General features: G+C 40.5%; 1 protein-coding gene across 3 annotated transcripts in view; it reads left to right on the top strand.

The window, feature by feature from the left end:
- TRIO (trio Rho guanine nucleotide exchange factor) overlaps positions 1-24,550 on the top strand; it is a 230,644-nt gene that overhangs the window by 37,188 nt on the left and 168,906 nt on the right. For all 3 annotated transcript variants that reach the window (XM_065752445.1, XM_065752448.1, XM_065752446.1), the window contains exon 2: positions 24,106-24,180. In XM_065752445.1, the coding sequence (XP_065608517.1) occupies positions 24,106-24,180 (75 nt within the window). The remainder of the gene's footprint in view (positions 1-24,105; positions 24,181-24,550) is intronic.

Genomic DNA, 24,550 nt, shown 5'->3' on the forward strand with positions numbered 1-24,550 from the left:
TATCTTCAGCAGAGCAATAAAAAGTAGCAGTTCACAGGACCTTTCAATTATTTATATATACATATTAATATAATTAATCACTAATATATTTATATATAAATATATATATATAATTGAAATAGAAGGAAGTAGCCACTGTTGTATAGTCCAGTCTGGAGAAGTTGTATGCTTAAGGTTTAATGTTAAGGCTTAAGCTAATGCTGTAGAAGAAGGGAACAATTCAGAACATGCTGCAGTGTGAAAGATGTTTAAATCTATGTAGGTTGCTCCAAAAGTTATGTCTCCCATTTATTTCCATGGAAACTATAACAGATACAAAGAGCACAATAACACTATGCAATAGAACAAATTCTCAACTACAGATTACTACTTTGCAATGTAGTCACCACCATTACCTATACGTTTTTCCCAGCAATGAACAAGAGCCTGCATGCTGCACTTGTGAAAATCTGTACCACTGGATGGGATGCAGTTTCACAGCTGCTGTGCTGGCATCGTTGTTCAGAAAATGTTGCCCACGGAGTCCATTGTTTATCAGCCCAAAGAGACCAAAGTCAGAAGGTGCCAAACCCAGACTATATGGTGGATGCAATAGGACAGTTCAACTAGGACTGGCAATATGTTCCACAGTCTTCAAACTGATATGGGTCCTGGCACTACCATGTTATGAGAGAAAGATTGTTTTCTTCTCTGGCCTGACTCTGGACATTTAAGACGTCTGCTTAATCAGTGGCACGATGTATGGATGCATGATGGTCAGATTTGATGGTTTGTCCAGGTTCCAGGAAATCCAGCAAGGTAACTCCTTTCCTTTCCCAAAAGAGAGTGCACATCCCTTTCCCTGCTGAGGGCTATGTCTTGAACATTTTCTTCCATGGGTAATTCACATGCTGCACCTCCATGGATTGCTGTTTTGACTCCGGCATGTAGCAGTGAGACCACATCTTGTATCGATGCAATCCAGGACACTGTCACCCTCAGCCTCATGCTGGCTCAACAGATTCTAACAAACTTGCAGACAGTGTTCTTTCTGTGGATGTGTGAGCTGTCATGAGATCTCTAGGCTGTTCCTCATGTCTTGCTCTCTAGATCCTCCCCTTCTTTGTGTCCATCTTTTGGTCTTTGTGCCCATCTTTTGGATGCTGTCTAAGCTAAGAGGATTTTCCCAATACTGAACTGTGCTAATTGGAAGACTGCAGTCTCTCCCTTGTGCAATTTGGCAAGAGGAATATAAAGCACTGGGAATGAAGTGCAACTAAACTCATCATAATCGTATTAGGTTTAAGTGCTGTGTTAAAGAGAAGCATCAGTAGAATTATACTTTCTATGGTACTTGTGCTGATTAATGGCAATGTAATTAGGAGTGGCAATAACAGATTTGATTCAGCTTGGACTACTACTGCTTTAACTTACAGGACTAGCATAACCAACTGTGCTCAAAACCAGTGCAATTGCTCAGTTTAGCTCCTGACTTCTATTGCCTGTATTTAAAGAAGAAAGGAGTTTTTCCTGTTTGTCAAAATCTTCTGCGGAAGCTGTTAAGCTTTAGAATCATATAATGGCTTAGGCTGGAGAAGACCTTAAAAATCTAGTTCCAGCCCCTCTACCATGGGCAGGGTTGCCAGCCAGGATCCCATCTAACCTGGCTTTGAAGGCCTTCAGAGATGGGGCATCCACAACTTCTGGGAAACATGTTCCAGTGCCTTTCCACCTTCTGAGTAAAAAAAAAATTCTTCCTAATGTCTAAGCTATTTTTTCCTCTTTTAAAGTCATTCCCCCTTGTCCTATTACTGTCAGGTTGTGTAAAAAATTAGTAACTTCTTGTAACTTCCCTTCACTGCAGCCTTCCAGCACTTGATGTCTCCATGAAGCCTTCTCTTCTCCAGTCTAAACAAACCCAACTCCCTCAGCCTTTCTTCACCGGAGAAGTGCTCCACCCCTTCAGTCATCTTTGTGTCCCTCCTCTGGACTTCTTCCAACAGCTCCAGATTTTTCTGTTCTGGGGGCCCCAGGCTTGGACATAATACTCCAGATGGGGCCTCAGAAGGGCAGAGAAGGGGGGGAACAATCACCTTCTTCTCCCTGCTGGCCAGCCATCTTTTGATGCAAACTTCTGTGCTGCAAGAGCACACTGCTGGCTCATATCCAGCTTTTCATCCATCGAAACCCCTAAGTTCTTCTCTTCAGGGTTGCTCTCAAGTTCTCCCATTCTGTACTCATATCTGGGAACTGCCTTGACCCAAGTGCAGTGCTTTGCACTTGGCCTTGTGAAACCTCATTAGAGTCTTCTGTACTCACTTTTTCAGCATGTCCATGTCTCTCTCTCTCCCCCTTCCTTCTGTCTTATCGACCACACCGCTCAGCTTGGTGTCATCAGCAGACTTGCTGAGGGTGCTCTCGTTTCTGGTGTTTATGTTGCTGATAAAGATGTTGAAGAGCACTGGGCACAAAACAGACCCCTGGGGGGCACCACTCATGACTGACCTCTATCCAACCAATTCTTTATCCACTTAATAGTCCAGTCTTCACATCCTTATCTCTCTTATTTAGAGATAAGGATATAGTCTTATAAGGTCTTCCACAAGTCCAGAAAGATTATCAGTTGCAGTTTGTCCACCATTACCATTGCTCCATCATATCAGGCCACCAGACTGCTCAGGTGCTAACTGCTCTTGGTGAAGCCATGCTGGTTGTTTCAGATCACCTCTGCATCTCGCATGTATCTTTATCTTTTTTTCCAATCTGGGAAGGCAGATTATTCCTACAAAGATAATTTATTATGGTTCGTCATTTACAAGTGTAGCGTTTCTGACCTAACTATCCATTATATTATTGTGTTCTTTGCCTTCTCAAGTAGAATGCCTGATTTGTATAAAAATTCCCTGCAGTTACTCAAACAGACTGTGACTGTATCTATTGGATTTTTGGCTTGTCAGACTTAAATATACAGGAGGGGAAAAAAACAACAACATTTAACTCACCACCATTTCCAGTTTTCCTGTCAGAATGTTTGAAATTACAGAGAGCTGCTGTTTGCTCATTTAACCTTTGCCAGAAGATTACTGATGGGAGGTGGATGCAGATGGCTAAATTGTTGGGTTTGCTTCAGAAGTGAATAATCTTATGGTAATTTATAATGTTTCATTACAGCCTTATGCATGATAGGTTGATCACTCATGATGACTATGTGGTTAGCTCAAGATCAATTGTTAAAAATGTTTTAATGGTCAACAAAACACTATTTTTGAATCTTTTCTGCATGTTTCAATCTTAGTGCTTTCTCTTTCTTTTTCTTCAGTGATCAAATTACAGGCCTATGATTTTGTTGACATCTTTCCCTTCTTGTTGCATTACTCTGGATTTATAATGGGAAAGTTAATAGCATGATTTTTGGAGCGATTACTTGAAGAGAAAAATAACTGAGAACTTTGGATGCTAGTATGCTATTCTAATAGTGACTTTGTTAATACATTCATTTAATTTTATTAATGTGTAAGAGCACAAAAATTGATTTAAAATAGTCCACTCAAAGGTTATTCAAGCAGAATTGGGATAGAGGTGTTTTTTTATTGTTGGTTTTTTTTTTTTGTCATGCTGAAAATACACTGATATTGGTTATTCCACAATTTTCTGTGATTGTTGACCATTTTAAGGACAAACTACATTACAGTTGTACTTTTGTTAACCAAATAAGAATACAAGATGATTGTAGGATATGTATTTTTCTGGTACTCAGCAGTAACTGCAGAAAGTTGATCTGCAGAGTGTGATTTTTGCAGTAAGTTGTGAAATGTAAATAACAATAAATTTACTATTGGGATAGCTGTCCTGTATGCACCTTCCTCACCAGGTCCAACGATAAATTAGACTTTAGGAGCAATCAGTTCAAGGGGAAAGCTCTTGAGGCAGTGAATTTGGTGAAGTCCAAGAGAGTTCATGATATCAGTGTGTCTGCAGGAAACAATGCCAAGTAGTAATTGTGAAAGGGAAGCAAAAGTTCAGCCAGAGTTGAAACATGAGATGGACATTGAAAGTGACAAGAAGAGTTACTCCTGATATGTTAGCAGTATAAACAAGAAAATGTGTGCCTGATTATGAATGAGGCAGATAATTTATTGAGCGCTGATATAGATGAGGCTGAGGTACTCAATGACTTCTAGTCCATCAGGAGATGTGCAAGATCTTTTTACTTTTGGGGAGAAGAACAACCAGTAGTGGAAGTGGTTCAAGTCAAGACGCTCTTGAAATCTTCACCCAGAATCCATGGAACTAGATGGGATGCATGTTACAGTATTGAAATCTGCATGACATTAGAATAAGCAGCTTATACTTTTTGGAGGATCATGGAGGTGGTATGAGTTTCTCAGTGACTGGTGAAAGACAAATTCTCTTCCCATCTTAAAGAAGGGAATCATTATTTAGGGAACTACAAGCTGGTCAGCTTCACTTTTAGGAAAGTCATGGACTAAGTGCAGTTGTAGGTAGGTGGTGACATTGCTGATTGGATATAGACAGTATCAGTGTAACAGAAATAAATTGTATCTGACAAGTCTTTGGATATGGTGGAGAGAAGTGGATATCCTCTGTTTAGAGTTTTAGTAAACTTTTTGACGTGGTCTTCTCACAGTAGCAGCCTTATATTCAAATAGGGACATTTTGATCTAGATGACTGGACTGTGTGTTGAGAGAAAGTCTGCCTGTATTGTCAAGCTCGGAGGGTGGTGGTTAATGATTAATTCAGTATCTTTCTCCTGAGCCCTATACGATCTAATATCTTTATGGTGTCCTGGAAGAAGATAGAGTGTACCCTCATTAAGTTTGTGGGTGCCCCTAGACTTGGGATCACAGAATGGTTTGGGTTGGAAGGGACCTTTAAGATCATCTAGTTCCAACCTCCTTGCTATAGTAATGGACATCTCCCCCTACACCAGGTTGCTCAAAGACCCATCGAGCCTGGCCTTGAATGCTTCCAGGGAGGGGGCATCCACAACCTCACTGGGCAACCTGTTCCAGTGTCTCACCACTCACAGTAAAGAATTTATTTCTAAAATCTAGTCTAAATCTACCCTCTTCCAGTTTAAAACCATTTTCCCTTGACCTGTCACTACATGCCCTTCTAAAAAGTGGGGGCTATAATCTGTGCCTGAAGGCAGGCTGACATTGAGAGGGACCTAGATAGGGCAGAGGAATGTGCTGACCTTAAGCAATCCAACAAGGACAAAAATGAGGTCTAGCATGTGGAATGAATCAACTTCTGTGGATTGATAGAGTCTGGGGACCGAGTAGCTGATGGCAGCTGTACTTAGAAGGCCATGGTTGTTCCAACTGGATGGTGGGCTGAGTATGAACTAGCTGTGAGTTCTAGTAGCAATGAAGAGTAACAGCATCCTGAAGCAGACAGAAATGATGACTTTTTTACCCTGTACTAAGCATCTGGAATACTGTGTCCAGTTTTGGGGCAGTTCAAGACAAATGTTGGTAGACTTGATCAGATCCAGCTGGAGAGTCACCAGTGTTGGAATTGGAGCACTGCCCTGCCAAGGTAATGTGCGTTTTGGGGGTAAGAAGGATTCAGAGTACCTAACAGTAGCTTTCTGATACCCAGAGGAAGGAAACTGATATGATGCAGCCAGGTTCTTCCTGTGCATGGGGGGAGGAACAACAGACAGCAGTTATAAACCAAAACCTGGGAGGCTTTTGCTGTGAAGATAATTAAGCATGGGAAAAAGTTGCCCAGAGAGACTGCAGAATTTGGCCCTCGGAGGTTTCAAGACTAAATTGGATTAAATTATGAGCAACTTGGTTTGACCTCAGCTGACCATGCAGGAGGTTGTACTAAGTTTCCTTCCAATCTGAACTGCTCTGCATTTGGAGCCATCGGAATCTGCTTTATCTCTTAAGGTCTTAAAATATTTCAGGTGCCCTTGTAGTACTTCCTTGGGAATTTGTGTATTACTCATCTCAAGTTATAGGCTTTCTATCACTTAAAAGGCGCTGAGACAATCTGAATATCCACTACTGTCTTATGACCTTAAAGTACAGCTGGTTATAGTTTCTTTTCAGTTGTGCCCAGTGGCAGTATGAACGGCAGTGGACACGAGGTGAAACACAGGATGCTCTATCTGAACATCAGGAAACACCTCCTGACTGTGCAGGTGACTGAGTTACTGGCACAGGTTGACCAGAGTGGTTGTGGAATCTCCAGAAGTACTAATCTTGTCATGTTAAAAGCAAATGTCTTAAGCAGTTAAAGTGGGTGTTCTTACAAGTCCGTGTTATCCTTTACACCTTTCTGTGCTACTAAAGCTTGGGTGTGTAAACATGAGCACTAAAGGTAGTGCTAAAGCTGTCATTAACCTCTGTGATAGGGGAGTCCTGGGTATCTAAATGAAGGCAGCAGCACACTTCTGTTGAACTTCAGCTGTGTTATCACATGTAGGCCTCTGCAGAGAAGGCTGAATCAACAGCCTGAATGTTAAGTGCAAGGAATGAAGTGTGAGATGCATGATACTGTGTGTTATAACTGATTTTCAGATTAAGCAGCAATGAATAATAATACAATTTTTTTTGAGCAAGGATATACTGAGTAAAAATCAAGTAAGATTTAATATTACAATGTCTTGAAGAAGGAGAATTGCATCTGACTGGTGAAAAGACTACCTCTCATCCCCACATCCACATTCTCAAGTGCTCATGCGAGCTAAAAAAGAATTACTTAGAAATGTAATTAGGAAAGAATGGAGCTGTACTTCCAGCTCCATGAGTTTAATCTTGCCAAGGTACTTCAAGAAAAGATAACAAAATGAGTGTGGGGATGAGATTATATAAAAGGATATGGAAAATGAGGGCAGTTTATAGTGTTGCTTTTTTTCTGCAGCTTGGTTGTTAAAGAGCTGTTGGAATCCTGTGTAGGCAGTGTGGACAGAGGAGAGGAGGGCAGCTGGCAGCCTGGCCTGGCAGTGCAGGGAGCTTTCAGGGCAGCTGCTGGTGGCAGTCAGCTGACATGGGGCCTGAAGTCATGACTTACCTAGCCTTACTTAGCTGAAAGTTCATTTATGTGTTTGGACTTTCCTTGTTTAATCCTTTCTGGGGATAATTTTTGCTATGCTTACCCACATTGTTTGCAAAGCTGGTATTTAGCAATACATAGATACTGGTCTGTCACAGCTGCATTCATGTTCTGCAGTGAGCCCTGACATCCTGTAAGTTACATTGTGTACATAGTTGGCACACTCCTGCTGAAACAATTGCCAACGTATGGAATAGTATTTCATGGTAAAACACTCTTTCAAGTGCCTGAGTCATGCTACAGGCATGTTGTCTGGAAATGTCCAGAAGAACATCCTTGTGATTTCCTTTGTACTCGTGTTTCCTGAAGAAGAGCAGGGGATTTTAGTCATTCTATTTTTGTGTAGCAGGCTGATGTGAAGTCATGCTGGCCTTCAGCTGGGATGGGACTGTGTTTTGAGTCTCAGGAAAGCTGTCCTTACTGCAGATTGATGCTCTTGTTTTGGCACAGATTGTTTTCCCACTCGCATAGTTCATTAGATGGTAGCATGCTTTCTGATACACGTGTCTAGGATGCACTGTGTGGTATCCTGTTCATGATTAACTTAAAAACAAACAAACAAAAAAAACCCAACTTAGTCATATCACTTTTTTTTATGAGCTAATCTGCTCTTAGCTTTTTTAAGAAAATCAAGCTGCTTTGTTAGGAAATCCCAGAAAGAAGAGGTGAGGTTCTTGAAATACTAGCAAATGCCTGGAAAATATGTGGGTTACTGGGTGTGCCTGGTTGTGCTATTCAAGTTGTTAACCCTGTGAAAGACTTGTGCTGACAGGGAAGCTGGAAGTATCATCTTCCCAAATGCTTCTGCCTTGCAGAGCACCAGCAACTAATATTGCAGGTTGAAATGAGTTCGGACTGTCTTACTGCTGGGTCCTTTTCTTGAGTATCTCTGAGTTCTTTAAGAACAGTTTAAGGAGTAGGCATGTTGAATTTAAAACAGATAAACACATTCCTTTATCTTTGGTGTAAATGGGTAATTTAGGTAATGAGGAGGTCAAGTTTGAGCTCAGCTTTTCCTAAAGTATTACCACCACAGGCTGTGAATAATGCTTAAGCTGCTATCTGATAAGATGTGGTATTTCAGCAGAACTCTTGCAGAACAGAGTTGCTGAGTACCTTTGTCTGGAAGTGCTCCAGCTATGGCCTGGATTCCTTTGAGTAGCACATATTGTGCTCTGTGTTATTGTGACACGCCGTCTCAAACAATGACAATTAAACTGAAATTCTTATTGTTTTTAATATATTGCCTTTGTCAACTCAAGTGAGCTTTTTGTTTTCCTTTTTTTTCTTCTGAATGGTAATGTAATGGACCATTCAATATCATTTATATCTAACTCTATTTTGTTCTCCACTCTGATTTATCTTAAGGTTTATCAGCTGGTGCTGTAGGCAGGAGTTATTACTCACTTTATAAATTCTTAATGTTAGTTCATAATTTAATTGTTGATGTAGATTATTATCTAAAATGTAGGTATGTGTTATGTTGAAATTAACTGTCTGATAAATGTATAATAACTGCTCAGGTTACTTGCCTATAGCTGTATAATGCTAACTTGACAGTGTTGAGACATTGAGGGGGTGTTAGGGTTTTTTGGTTTTGTTTTGGAAAGGAATTTCTGGTGTTACAGTGATTGAAACAAACTTTAAGTATATTGCTTCAGCTTTTAATTTTCTAAGACAGTCTGTATGTGGACTTTTGTGTAGACTGTAGAAATATCTTCTTAAGGAAGATAAACATTCCAGAAACTGGGATGTGGATGTTCAGGGGTAATTGAAAGATTCTGTTTCAGAGTAACATAAGCGGAGATCAAACAGTTAAGGGAAATAACTCTAGATTTCATTACGTATGTGCATCTCCTTTACATATGTGCATTTCGTTACTGTGGCATCTCCTTGCTAGTTAGTTCTCATGTATGCTGAAGCTTTTTATGTGATAACTTCTATAGCTGAAATGGTAGGCATTTGGTAGATGAGTGGGCAGAGAGAAGGTTAATTCCTGAGTTCGAATTACATTGCACTGAGGGTATTTTCAGGTTTTGCCATTTGTGGGATGCTGTAGGAACCACGGTTTAAGTCCAGGCACTTAGGTGGTAACTTTGTTATTTGGCTTTATTGAAATGCCATTGCCTAGTATAAACATGTTCCATTTCAGATTACCAAACTGAAATTCTAAGTAAGGAATTGTAAGTCTTATTTACAATCACTTGCTTTTTGTAGATTATAGATATAAAAGAGGTGAATGCTTCTCTTTGTGGCGGAGTGGTTCATTTTATTGTTGAGTTTTGCAGCTACAAGATTTCTGGTGCATGACGCCAGACTTGTATGCAGCCAGAGAGACTGTGTTTTTAAACTGTCCTCCGATCTGGGAACAGTTGCATCTGGGTATTACGTAGGATTAAACAGCAATCATTGTCAAAGCCTATTTGGTAGTAAATCCAGGCAGAGCAACTGTTAAAGAAACCGACAGTCAGGCAAACTGTAAAAGCAGAAGATACACACGGACAAAGATGGCTTGGGTTTTGGACATGCGTTGTACATTTTTTTCACCTGACTGCTCAAACATGACTGGGTGAAAAATGTTTTGACTTGGAAATACTGCTTCTTGGATGAGATAGAAACCTATCCTTTATGGAAATGACATGGAATTCACTTTGGTCTTGAGGTCAAATCCGAATTTTTGAAATCAGGTTTTTTTGTTTGCTTGGTTTTTTTTCTTCTGATAAAGAAGTAAGGATTTAATATACTGCTGTTTATAAACATCATTTAGTTTACCTATTCTGTTGGCCGCAGGCATGTTAATCCTGTAGATTATGAACTATGTACTCTTATAAATGGGATGCAAACCAAAAAAGTGCTGTACTGATACTTCTGAATGGTAAGTTGATTGTACGCTCCTTGTACTTTATCTTGTAATGGCATGTTACTGCATACTATTCAAAATTAAAATGAATGTGTAGCATTGATATGGTAGAGTCTTCTCTACTTCTCTGTTAGTTAATGACCTTGTAAGATGGAGAAACAGAAAACACAGTTATGGTGGGTGAAGCTTGACAGCGCTCCTTGACAATGTGTCAAAGCAATTCTGTATTCTTTTACTCTCCAAATAGATGTGGGTAACACTTCATGTTTTAGCATGATGTAAGTGACAATGGCAGCTATGGTATTAGGTGTCAATCAAAATAGCGCGCTTGTAATATTAGTCATCTGCTGAAGGGAGCATGCATGCAGATACTGAGCTCATTGTGAAGAATGAATGTCTGTGGTGTATTCAGAGTAAATAGCACTTACAAGTAAATGAAGAAGATTCTGGAGTTAAGGATGTACTGTACAGCACTGTTCATCTGACAACAATTCATTAAGGAACAATCATTGAGCCAGTAACAACACAGTTATTTCTTTGCTCTGAAATTACTATTCTGGAAAGTGAAAATTCAGAGGATGGCATTGTAACTGACTACTATAATACAGTAATTCCATCTTTTATTATTTGATCCTTAAACTGCCATCTGTTTCAGGTAAATTTTTATTGTAATGTAGGTTTTCAGTGATCCTCCTCAAAAATTTCTATATTTTTGTTTGGAAATGAGAAGGACCTGTAAAGTGCTTTCCTAATTCAAGTTCAGCATGTGATGGATGGTTAACTCTCCTTGGAGTTGCCATAGTACGTTAAAATTGAAACTCACAGTTGAGCTTCTAATGTTCAGTGTCCTTGAAATGAAACGTGTTGGTATGGTTGTTTTGTTTAACTAAGTTGAGCTTCTGTTTCTTTGGGAGGCTGCAGTTCTGGAATCAGATCTGCTCCCTGGTCTGGCTCTTACTCTTCAGTAATATCAACTTTACAATAGTTGTTAAGTGTGCAGAAGTACAAGGCATATATAGAATGAAGTGGTTATTTTAATCAGGGTTATACATTTATTCTACTGCATGATATGTTGATTTTTATTCACAACAGTCAATCGCTTTAAGTAATTCAGCAAGATAAATGTGGGGTTTTTTTTTGTTTTTTTTTTGGGGGGGGGGAGGGGATGACGACTAAGAATAGTCTCTGCTTTCAAGACTATTCCACAACTGATTCTTGAACTTGTTTCCCTGTAGTTTACAATTTTGTTTGTTTGGGTTTTTTTCTTTGGTCAATTTTGATTTTATTTATTTATTTATTAAGAAGAACTGGGAGGGGTCGCACTTAAAGGCAAAGTCTAAGTGTTTAAATACAAACTTGCATTCATTTAATTAAACATAGAACTGGTTTAAGATAACTCCATCAATCATGGACAACCTTGAAGTTCTAGAAATCTGTAAACACACTAAATATTTTTGTTTGTTTTTAATTTGGTTGTGCCTACAAATTCAGTGTGTGTCAGAAATTTTCATGGCTGAGTCTTTATGTTTTGCTTTTTTTAAGCATCTCTCCAAGTAGTTTATTCTGTTTTATGTTTCATGCCCTTTTGTTCTTTGGTGAAGTGATGCACTAGTAAGAAATGCTCATTAATGTCCTTGTATCTTCGTATTCAAGATATGAATACCTGTGTGGATTCAATACCTTGGTGCTGACCAATAAGCAATAAGCCTTCTCTTAATGAAGACAGAGATTTTAGTATTTCAAATAATTACAGTTCCTTGTTTTTTAAATAGCCAAAATGTGCAAAATTGGTTACAGACACTTGTGACAATACAGATAAATTGGTTTACATTTGACTTGAACAGAAGGTTGTTTTCTTTCACCTTGTATTTGTTAGCTCATCCATGTGTCCTACCTTAAATGTGTATTCGGAAGTCTGCTTGATGGTTACTCAAAGCAAGAATCCCTAGCCTACTTCTGGTAAATGTCATGCAATTCTGTCTTAAGCTGGCACCGCAACCAACAGGAACTGTTTACCAAATTACATCTTTGATAGTGTGGCTGCATGGAACTTGTCAGAAACCATTCCTTCACTTTAGCTGTGTGTCAGTAATTGCATGCACATGTGCACGTATAACCCCCACAATCATTTCATGAGCTGTCACTAACTGTTTGCACAGTACCAGAAAATCAAAATAGCTTAGCTTTGTAGTGGACTTTTGAGCTAGCGCTTTGATTAAGACGTAATGTCTTAGTGAAGTGTTTCGGTTTTGGAAAGCTCATAGTAACTTTCTGCTACATCTCTGTGGTTAGTCCACTAGCTGCTGTAGTTACTTTCAGCCTATCCTACCTATGTCATCTTGCATTAGTATGTTTGATAGAAGGATTTAAATGGTGTGATATAATTTTTTCATTTCTTTGGATCAGCTATTAGGTACTAGGCCAACCTGGTAAAATGGAAGCAGAATGGAAAGTTCTGCCATCTATAAACTCTGTAGCAACTTCTCCTTATGGTGCTTTTTATCTACATGATTCAATTTTGGATATTGCAAAACAAGTGCAGGTGAAGAGCTATTGTTGAGAACAATACTGTTGGACTGTAATTTCAGTACAAAAAACAACCACAATAAATTTGTCTTTCTCATTTAATTGGAAGTCATTTTGAGAATCAAATTTGCTAATACTGACGTAATGTCAGTATTAGTTTAAATTGGAAAGATTAAAAAAACCTAAACAACGGATTAGGTTAGGGTACTGATATCAGTATTAAGTCTTTGAACCAAGAGCTTGAAGAATGACCATTTAACAAATCTGGGTATAAGAACATTCATTTGAAAAGTGATTTTAATGTCAATCAGTTATTCAAAGATGTCAAAAGCAGGCCTTGTGTAAGGATGGGATTATCTCACATCTGCCAACAACAGGCTGCTTTGGTAGGCAGTTTAAGCTCCTAATATTGGCCTTGTCTGCAATGCATGTTGGGCTTGTTCAAGACTTACTCTTTTACATCCAAATAGGCTATATTGTTCTGTTGATTCTGATTCTTAAATTCATGTTCTGTGTAACATGATAATATAACCAAAACCATTAAGACAAGTTGAAATACTGCATTACAATGCTTAACTTGGATCCTTAGCATCATCAAGGATATAGATATTTTAAGGATAAGTGAAAGAACGTCCTCTTATTTCAAAATTTTGCTTTTAGTGAGTCTCAGCTATTTTGTATTTCTTTATCCCTTGTGTTGAAATGCAAGTATAATTTTTAGTCTGTTTTGAAATCAGGACAGTTTTGCTGCTGCTAACGACATTAGTGTTCTGAGTGGTATGTATCCTGCTGCTCACTTGCTTGGCAACTCCTTTGAGCATTTACAAGCTGTGGAGTTGGTCTGGGGTTAATGCTCTCCATTACCAAATTCAGAAGTAGCATTAAAGTGTACTGATAGGAGCTAACCGGAATACATCTGTATGCAGTTGAGTTGTCATGGTCCAATGCAGGCAAGTCCGACCTGTGTGCTGTATGCGGCCCATCACCTGCCTGGCACTTACAAAGGCACTTACAAAGGCGGTGGCTCTTCCTGGCAGAGTGGCCCCAGGCGTGCAACCATTGCTCAGCAACAACCAAACCATCAGTGCACTATTAACTCTGTGTCAACTGAAAGCAGGACACCAGCAGTGCTGACTCAAGTGATGGGAAATAATTGCATGCATTTTGATGCATTGACTAAACATGGTGCCCTGTATAGTGAAGAGTATGCAGCTGTGCTTTCACTTCTAATAAAGGAATTTGAAAATAGGTTTCAAGATTGGAAAATAAATCATTAATTTATGTTTACAACACCATTTTCAATTGATACAAATACTTTACCTGCAAATTTTCAAATGGAGTGTATAGAGTTGCAACCAGATACTCAATTTAAAAATTTGATTGTCTCTTTACCATTCTTTGATAGAGTCATAACATGGTTTGAGTTGGAAGGAACATTTAAGATCATCTAATTCCAGTGCCCATGATATAGACAGGGACACAACCTCCCTCTAGACATGTTGCTCAATTCCCCATCCAGCCTGGTCTTGAACATCTCCATAGATGGGGCCTCTACAGCCTCTCTGGGAAACCTGTTCCATTGTCTCACCACCTTCAGTACAAATTTTCTTACTTGTATCTAGTCTAAATGTACCCTCTTCCAGTTTAAAGCCATTTCCCCTCATTCTGTCATTATGTGGCCTTCTAAGAAGTCCCTCCCAAGCTTTCACGTAGGCCCACTTCAGAAACTGGAAGACTGCTATAAATCACCTATAAAGACTGCTCTGGATCTTCTTTTCTGCAGACTGAAAAGCCCCAACTTTCTCAACCTGTCCCCATAAGCAAGGCTCTCCAGCCTTCTGCTCATCTTCATGGCCCTCCTATGCACCATCTTCAACAGCTTGATGTCCTTGTGTTTGGGGCCCCAGAACTGCATGCAGTATTCCAGGTGGGGTCTCATGAGAGCAGAGTAGAGGGGAAAAATCTCCCTGGACCTGCTGGTTATGCTTCTTTTGATGCAGTCCAGGGTACGGTTGGCATTCTGGGCTTCAAGTACACTCCAGGGAGCCAACTGCCTCACTCAGCTTGGTGACATCTGCAAACTTGCTAAGGGTGTACTCGATCCCACTGTCCATGTCATTGACAAAGATTTCAAATAGAGCTGGTCCCAGCACCGATCTCTGAGGATCACCACTTGTCCACTTGGACGTTAAGCCATTGACTGCAACTTTGAGTGCGACCATCCAGACAATCGCTTATCCAGCAATTGGTCTGTCCATCAGATCTATTTTTCTCTAATTTGACAACCAATATGTCATGTGGGATGGTGTCTAATGCTTTGCACAAGTCCAGTTGCTCTTCCTGTATCCACTGAGGCTGTAATTCCATCATAAAAGACCACCAAATTTGTCAGATATGACTTGGCCTTGGTAAAGCCATGTTGGTTACTGTTTTCCATGAGCCTTAGTAGGGCCTTCAGGTAGATCTGCTCCATGAAGTTGTCAGGCACAGATGTGAGACTGACTGGCTATAGTTCCCTGGATCTTTTTTTTTCTTTTTTTTTCTTTTTTTTTTTTCTTTCCTTCTTGAAAATGGGGGTTATGTTTCCTTTTTTCCACTTAGTGGGATCTTCACCACACTGGCGTGACCTTTCAGATACAATGGATAGCAGCTTGGTAGCTTCATTAGCCTGTTCCCTCAGAATCCATGAATGGATCTCATCATGTCCCATGGACTTGTGTGCCTTCATGTTCTTTAGGTGGTCTCGAACCTGATATTTACTTGCAGTGGGCTTATCTTCTTTCTCCCAGTTACTAGCTTTGATTTCTGCAGCTTGGGTGGTGCAGCTAGAGCCCTTGCTGGTGAAGACTTTCATAATCCATATCTTAGCACAGTGAAATACTCACACTTCACAGTCATTCCTTACTCAAGTCATTGCTTTTTGGCAGTATATCTGTTTGTGAACAACTGTTTTCAAGGATGAAGTACAGGAAGAGTAACATTTCATCAGAAAGTCTCTGAATGGCTTGAAACCTCACTAAGAATTGGAACCACTGCCACTGATACTTTCGTTTCACAAAAACAAACAAAATGAAGTGAAATATCTCACTAGCTTTGTTTTTATTCCTCTCTTTAACATTTTAAGAAAAATATTAAAAATTTAAATGTTTTGCTACTTAAATATTAACAATGTTGTACATTTTAACAAAGGCTGCTTTAAACATACTGCCTTCTGTTTTATTGTTTTGGCCCATGATGTCTGAGGTGGATGCTGGTGGTATAGGTGAACCTTTCCACCAATACTCTGTTACATTTTGTTGTTGTGTGACAGATGGCAGCAGAGGGGGCAGTCTGGCAAAATGGCATCTGACATGGATGTGCGCATGAAGCAGAAATGTATCACTAAAATCCACCACGTGGAAAAAAGTTGCACCCACTGACATTCACCAGTGCTTCCTGAATGTCTATGAAGATAAAACAGTGGATGTGAACTAAGTGAGGCAGTGGTTGGTGTGGTTCAGCAGTGGCAGTGATCACTTCTGCTGGTGCAGATTGTTTTGAGCACAGCATGGAGGCTCTTGTTCTTCACTGGAGAAAATACATAGCTAATGGTGGTGACTATGTTGAAAAATAGCATTTTGCAACTGAGATTTTGCTACATCAAATGGTGTTACTGTGCTCTTTGTATTCATTCTAGCTTTTATGGAAATAAGTAGGAGGCATTACTTTCAGAGCAACGGTATGTGTGGCTCAAGATAATTTCTATTCACTAAATGCAACCCAGGCAGGCCAAGAGGTTGGACACCCATGGTGTAAGCATTGTTTCTGTTCCTCATCAGAATGTAAGTACACTGAGTCAAAGCATCTGCTGCATGTCTCCAGAAATCTCAAGCTGATGTATGTACACGACAAGTTCTGTTAAGCAAGTACTGAAAAGGAGTAGCAACTACTGAAAAGGATACAGTTTGTGGAGAGGTAGACAGCAGGTAAAATGCTCCATCTCCTTTTATTATTCTTGTAGTTGAAGTAGTGCTAATGAACTGACCTGTCATTAGCAGGGACAGCGGAGGTAAAATGTAACAGGAAAACTGTGTGCATTAAGGATTGACTGGCAGTGTCTTTGGTATTCAAATAAGCTAGGAGATGGCTGGCATTATACACTTGGTTAGGAAAGCATGAAGGAAGGCATCTGTGATGTATCAGCTATTGAAGTTTTCAGGGAAGTGTTTGTTGTTTTTTTTTTTTAATAGAGAAGTTGCAGTCCAAGTCTTGCAGTCTTTTAACTGAATGCTCAGTAACACAACATTGGACTCAGTGCCATTTTCCATGTTCCACCTGCTGTCTGTTCAAACACTTTGAAAAAGCCAAGTGTCTTGGGCTGCATGCTGTCCAGTGTTCAAGTAGTCAATGACTAGAAAGGCTCAAAAGGTGAGGTAAGCCTGTGTGTGACTTGATGTCTCAGATTTTGTTTGTTTGGTCTTTAATGGTAGAATATTCCATGCAAGTTTCCAAACTCTCCTGTCAGGGTACCAGAGCTCAGAAGCAAAGAATGCAGCTGCATGACTTGTCTGCAACAAAAGTGGCTTTATACCAAAAGCACTTCAGAACAGAGTGCCTCTCATTTAATAAATAATTATATATATATATGTATGTAACATATATTTGCAGCTGGAGAAGCCTAATTTCCTATTGTGCTGCTGATCTGTTTTACAAAGGTTAGCTTTTCCAACTGTGCATTCTAGGTGACATAGAATTGCTAATTGGTTTTAGAGTTTCCATGACAATTTGTGTATCTTTGAAACTGAACACACGAGGAAAGAGACATTGTTAAAACGTTACCTTCTGCTTTCAAAATGCATTGTTGGCTGCTGAAGTCGTGCAGGCTTTTGAAGTCATGCGTTCCTATGCGTGCCAAAGTGCAGCGCTGCTTGTTAGTACAGTCAGAATGCTAGCTCCTTCTGTTGGCTCACAGAACTCATCCAGGAAAATCACGTTTATAGAGTTTTGTGAAGAGGGAACCAGCACTGTAGAAGGGAGCTCTCCCAGGAGCGGGCAGGGGGTGCGGGATGAGCGGCCTTTGTTACCCGCGGGCGTATGGAGCGGCACTGCGGCTGCGCGGTGACGGAATGAGTAGCGCCTGTGCGGGGGGGGACGAACACAGACAGCAAGCCGGCGTTTGAGTGCTAACGTCTGCAGATATAAACGTAAACTATTCCAGTTTCTACGACTAAGCCTCTGTAAGTAAGATATTCTGAAGAACACGCAGCATGGCTCTGGTATTTTGGCTGATTTCAGGGTTGATGGAAGCAGTTCCTCCTGTCTGTGCTATCTTAGCCTGCGGATTTGTACTGCCCTTGCCGTAGCCTCCACCAGTTACAGTGGGGAAAGAAGTTTCTCCAGATGGTGGTTTGGAACGAGAGCCAAGAACTAACGTGCTGGGCTCCAGCTGTTGCTGAGCACGATGTAGGAGCTACCGCTTTTCACTTGAGCTGTGTTTCAAACTGAAACATAAGTAATGCTGCTGTTAAAGCAGGGAGTTGGACCAGGAGACTGGGTGCTGTGACGGTGTGGGCCTCTGGAGCTGCATGTCAGTAGCAGCTGTCAGTAGAAGCAGCGCTGGTGGGACAGCAGGAGCAGGATGAATACCCACAGGGAACAGAAGCACTGAAATGCACAAGTCCCTTTGCTTTAAAGGAGGAAAACAGGTCAGGTTTTGAGTCTTGGTTTAGTTCTAATTGAAAAATGAGTATTTGTAGAATCATAGGCTGGAAGAGACCTCTATGATCATCTAGTCCAGCTGCCAACCCACCCCCACCATGCCTACTAAATCATGTCCCTCTGTGCCACATTTCCATGCTTCTTGAACGCCTCCAGGGACTGTGACTCCACCACTTCCATATAGGGTCATAGAATCATTTGAGTTAGAGGGAACCTTTAAAGGCTATCTAGTCCAACTCCCCTGCAATGAACAGAAACACCTACAGCTAGGTCAGATAGCTCAGAGCTCCTCCAGTCTAACCTTGGGTGTCTCCACGCATGTGGCATCTGACACCTCTCTGTATAAATATGACAATTTCATAACCATTGCTCTCTCAGTGACAAATCACATCCAGGAGAGATGTCTTGGTGTCATGACAAAGTGCTGAACAGCTACAAACACTGAGAAATGAGTTTTAGCAAAAAAAAAAAACAACTGACCATGGTGTACAGTCAGCACATTACAGTCTAATAAGTCCAATTGCCTTCCTTGAAGGCAGTTTCTAAGCTGTTCGCTTCTGTGAGGCCCCAGCTGGCAGCATGTATCTCTGCATACCAACGCTGTACCAACATGGTGTGCTTCTGTGCAGCATGTATGGAGAGTGCAGGGGTTGCAGAGCAACACAGGAAGAGAAGAAACTTTTCTATGAGCTGCTGGGATGATACCAAGAATTTGAAGGTCTTCTGGTAGGCTCAGTCTTCAGCCTGACCAGAGTTGTAAGGGACCAAAGGATGCTCATGTCATGCAGTTGGAACTGTGTCATATTAAGGATAGGTTTCTTGGTATCCTTGTTGTAAATGCCTGTAGGCTTTACAGTCTGGCCCAAGAGGAAGTCTGAATGAGCAAAAGGTAAATGCCCACATTAGTAATGTTGACTGAAGGTACTGTATGTCATTAAAACAAACAAAAAAAAGGATAAAAAAAATCCACAAAAAACCATCTGATTGAGTTCCTCTTTTTTTTTCTTTCCTCTTTTTTCTTTTTTCTTTTTTTTTTTTCCTAGAAGGAAATATGTCTGTTCTAAAGATGCAATAACAGCCATTCCTAAAAGTTAGTGCTGGGTTACCATAATACCTGTTGTAACCAGTCATCTGGGAGCTCACGAAGAGTGGAGAGCAGAGCTGCATTCTTTGCTATCATTTCACTGAATTTTGTTGTTTTCTTGCAGCGTGAAAGATGGTGTGAGATTGCTGAGCAGAAATGAACACAGGCGATGTCTATATCAGGAAGCTATAACAGTGCAGTTGGTGAATTGACAGCTCTGATTGCTCTATGAATGCTGTACTTGAGTACAAAAGTATGAATTTATAGTTAAGCCTATCATAAAATTGAATTTGGCACTTAAAATTCCAAGTTAAAATCAAAAAAAGCTGTCAGTAATGCCGTACATGCATTAGCATTAGTTACCTTTTGTATCCCTTTCACTAGCACTGTTTTTGCCATTTTCTGCTTTCTGAAAGTTCTTTCTCACGCGTTCCTCAGCAGTCTGGGTCCATCTGTATTCCCAGGAACCTGGTGGAGAGCTCAGCAAGCATTTTTCCAGATCTTACTGAAGAAAAGAAAGAATCGAATGGTTCTACTGCTTTAATCTCTGCTGTTTCATAACTTCAGCATAAAGATGTGAAGGGTTTCACTGTGCTGCCTGCGAATCTATTCAGGTTTCGTATTTTCCATAGGCTATAGCAATCTGTAGAAACTGGCCCATTGCCCTATTTTGAAAACCTCTACGGAGCAAAGTAAGAACCTGCTGTTTGCTCTTTCTGGACACTTGGAAGACATGGGAAGTAATGCATAAACAAACTTGTAGCTGACGTTTATCATATACAGTTGTTAACTGATACTCAGACCTAAAGGAAACTATAGGTTTCAAGGAGTTAAGATTCATGTCATCAGCTTGAGGTATAAGGGAAGAAAAAAGGCAAACAGTGAAGCCTGAACACATCAGTCTAACAATGATTTAATTTTAGTACATTTGCAGCTTCCTTATTCTGTCTTCTGTTTTATTTGTCTTTTTAATAAACTTGAAAACAATTTCTTATGAGATGTAGCTATGATGACTTTACAATTGCAGGGAAGAATAGTTCAGATTTCAGAATCTCATAGTTAATATTCTTCATGCCATAAAACAGAAGAAATGCAGCGTCTTGGAGCTGCCTTCTTAAATATCAACTGGCAACAGTTGTGAGCCTCTCTAATCCAAAAAGAAAGTTCATTAACACAAAGGGGCAGTGGATACAAGTTGTGCAGAACAAAATGTAGGAAATGCTTTTTGATTAGGAAATGGTCTCTTTTTCTGTGGAAGTTTTATTTTTCTTTGTAGCAAATACTTCACTTAGAACTAATATAGGTTAGTCTGATTACCATGAGCTCCCCCAGTCACTGGAGTTGTAGTGTCACTGTAGTAGCTCTGCATCCCTACCATCTCTGTCCCTAAGGCTATGGTGTTTCCTTCCCGTGCAAGCTGGCATAGCTCATGGATTTTGAAAAGATTCTTATTGGAACAGGACCCTGAGTCGGAATGAAGGGAATGCTGTGCTGTAAGTAACTCCTGAATGAGGTTTCTCTGGTTTAGGATTTGATTTCTGTCACAAAGAGGCAGGGGTGAGAAGGGTGGTGCTGTAGGGCGCAGCCCAGTGGAGGGGGCACTTTTGCTGTTGGTGTATTCTGTGGTGAGTCAAATGACATGGAGTCATTCTCCTGGAATCAGAAGAGAGCTGAAAGCACTGGTGTGTCTTCTGTGATGAATCTCTTGGCTTTTTTTTTTTGTTTGTTTGTGATTGTAAAAAGATTTAAAGGTGAAAAGTAATTGTGTTCGTAAATGTGCAAGTTCAGGATGAGTGTTCCTTTTTAACTTGTTTGTCTTTTCAGAAAGCTTTTTATGCCATGTTTCAAACAAGTTTTGAGTCAGCTTTGTAAGTGAGGCAGCAATGGATGAGCACTTGTTCAGTCTCTTCACAAAGAGATGCTGCTCTTAGCCTCAGTTTCCGATTTTTTTTTTTTGCTGTTTTAGCAAGATAGTTCTTACAAAACTGAGTTATGCCCTTGCATAGTGAGTTTGTGTGATTCCAGTTTGCCTCAACAGAGCATTGGTGAAGGCACCTAGAAGTGCAAAAGAGACTTCCATGTTCCAGCAGCAATAATTCATCTTTGGGGAAACTGTAATTAATTATGTTCTGTAGTTGATCTGTTAGCTTAAAAGATGCACATGCAACTGTTTTATCTGTAGCCTTAACTTGTGTGGATATCCTGCAGCGCAAGATGATTCAACAGAGGTACTGTATCTGAAGGGCAGCTCCACCTTATGCTGGGGCAGCATTTCTCTCACGTGTGTGAACTACCATGCAGGGCATCGAGCTATAGTTACTGTGGATCTGAGTTCCTTGCCATACCTCAGTGCCTGGGGACCTCTGCTGTGTGATGCAATGCCTCAGTAAGCGCTGGGTGGTGGCACTGCTCCGGTGGGAGGCTGTGTTCACGGAGCTCTGGGAATCTGTGATAGTGAACTCTTCCTGGGGGAGAAGCATTTCCTAAATGGAAGCAGGCTGCTTGACCATGTACTCCTTCATTTACTCACGTCGCATATTAATTAGCATGATTTAAGCTCCTTCTTCCCAGCAGGCAGTTAGAGGAGTGTCTTGTGTGATGTGTATGGCAGCTGCTGTTCAGAGTGTGGAGCCATAACCGAGCGTTCCTTCGGTGGGTGATGAAAGGGTGGTGTTCCTGTTCAGTGAAGTGTCTTTGAAAGACACACAGATAGGATTTATTATTAAAATCCACATTCAGAGGGAAAAAACGCATTGGATTTACCGCATGGTGAAGGGAACAATAAATGCATCCAGTGTGCCTGTGAGGACAGCAGCATGCCCACTGCTGCAGCCTTTGTCCGCCGCGGGGACGGAGAGGATGATGTCATCTCCCAGGTTGGATGACATCACCTCCCATAGCCTATAGTGGTGAATCCCAGACACTCAAAATACGGTACTTTATTGCCTCATTCATCCTCCTTGCTCCTTGTTTTCCTCCATCGATTGTAATCCCCACAGCTTTTTCTTTTAAGCTTTAATGCTGCTGAACTGGAATTTAAATAATCTATTCAGAGCAGCAGGAGTGGTAATCCAAAGCAGTGAGCTACAGGGATGCACAGACCTGGAGCTAGGCACTGCCACAGTCACCAGGCTGCTCTTCTGGAGGTTCCCCTTTGTGCCCACAGAAATGGACATGCTCCAGGCAGAGCAAGCTGAGCACAATCTGAGGTGCTGCAAGCAGGGTGGGGGCTGGAAGGAGCAGGCAGGGTAATTCTGAGCTACGATGGACAGCAAGCACAGCACTATTTGCTGAATGCTTTGTAGGTGAGTAGGAAGTGTTTTCTACACCTGAAAATTTGCTGTGAAGAAAAGAAATTGCCACAGTTCATAGGAAAGCTGGGCAGGCTATATCAGCATTAAGCTTACAGAGGGCAGCTGAAAGCACAGCACAGCAGGCATTCAGCTCTGAAAGTGTGCCTGAATGCCCTAGCAGTCAACTGAGGCCCAAGTATTTCATGGTGAAAAAAGATATTTGCTGTCTTTTTAGATTGAGTTGTTTAAGCCGAAGATTCTGTTAAACACTTGGTTATGTCTTTAGTTCCTACTAAATGTGGACGTAGCTGTAATAAAACGGTAGGCAGTTTCAGTAAACAATTGCTAACCCATAACAAGTGCTCTGTAAGTAACGCATCTGCAGCCCTGAGGAGCTTTTGGGACTGGCAGGTGGCAGATCCCCATCTGCCTCAGCCATGGTGGGCCTGGTGCTGCTGCCGGCACTGTGCTGCATGAGGGAATGTTGTGCTGCTGGTCAGCCACTCTGAGCTCCTGCCCAGTGTGGGTTTGGTTGTGCTGTGTTCACAGGGAATCAAACAGGGAACTAGCCAGTGAGATTTGTTCAGCGTTGTTCTGTGTGCTATTGATGGGAGGTTATATCCCAGTATCGCAACTGAACAGTTGCAGTGAAAAGGGGGACATGCTGTGTCCTACATGCCTGATATTTCTGACTGATGTTTCTCTAATGCATTTCTTAAAAAAGCCTGGTGGTTGGCAGTCTGCAGTCTTCCACAGGACTATCATGCTTCTTTACTCACATTTCAAAAGAGCTTGTGCCCTCTCTAAAAAGGAATAGCAATACATTTTAGAAAAGAATGGCATATGCGTACCTGATCTCGCTCTTGTAGTAACTGCCAGAAACTATCAATAATTAAGAAGCTTATTGTATTCCAAAGTAGATAGCATCTTCAAAGATGATTTGTTGTTGTTGTTTAAAGGAAAAATTTAGAATCTGGCCACAGAAATGTAATGGAAGAGGATCACTAGTTGGTAATCTATGGCTTTGCAAAATTGACTGTAATCACTCACCCTAGGGACTATTTAAAACTTGTGTGCATGTAGAATTAACAAGGCATAGTGTACCTTCTGTTACAAGACACTGTAAGGAGCAGTGATGTTGTATTAGGCTTTTTGTTTGTTTGTTTTTTAAGAGGATGGAAAACTTGCTGTAAAGGTGCCTACTCTTATTAACTTGATATTGCTTCTGTGCTCAAGCAGAAAGCCAAAGTTGGAGTTGGAATGTCTAAAGTCAGGACCCAGGTGATACTTTAACTGATGAAAATGGCTGATGACAGTGTTTTGTCTTTTACTGAGCCTTGCTAGCATACCATGGTTTGCGTTAAGCTAGTAAAGCTACGACTTGTTTATTGTTAAATGTTAAAAGTCTACAGTTTTGGTTTGGTTTTTTTTTGCCTCTTAATTATATGATTATCTTAATTCTTACATTTTAACATTGAGATTGTTTTCCAAAGGTAAATGTTATACCATACTTTCATTAAATGTAGTAGCTAGTCTGTGAATTTCTGACTAATTACCTCATATTGATGTTTTTCAGGGTTTCGCAAAAATGATGAAATGAAGGCTATGGAAGTTTTGCCAATTTTAAAGGAAAAAGTTGCATACCTTTCAGGTACAGTTATTTTCTTTTGTTGTACAACGTATAACTGTCACAACAGTAGTATTTTAAATACTATAACTATCATTGTAAAAATCAGAGAAATGTAGGAGAGGAACAAATACCATTGGGAATCTCAGTCATAACATTAACATAGATGTGAAAGGATCCACAGTAATGAAAGTAAGTGTTTTGTTAAATGGAGAACAAGCTGCTTGTCCTGCAACACCCTGTATATCCAATAGTGTTACTTAAAACAGCTTCCTCTGCTGTAATCTTATTCCTTGTATTATTTCCAATTCTTCCGCTGGATAGTTTTACAGAGTTGGAGTTGTTACAGGTCAGTCTGAGGCATGGCTGAAATATCCTTGTTGCTGAGGTGAAA

Source organism: Cyrtonyx montezumae, unplaced genomic scaffold, assembly GCF_038088225.1.
Source record: "Cyrtonyx montezumae isolate F1298 unplaced genomic scaffold, pur_monq_1.0 scaffold_8, whole genome shotgun sequence".
Lineage (NCBI taxonomy): Eukaryota > Metazoa > Chordata > Aves > Galliformes > Odontophoridae > Cyrtonyx > Cyrtonyx montezumae.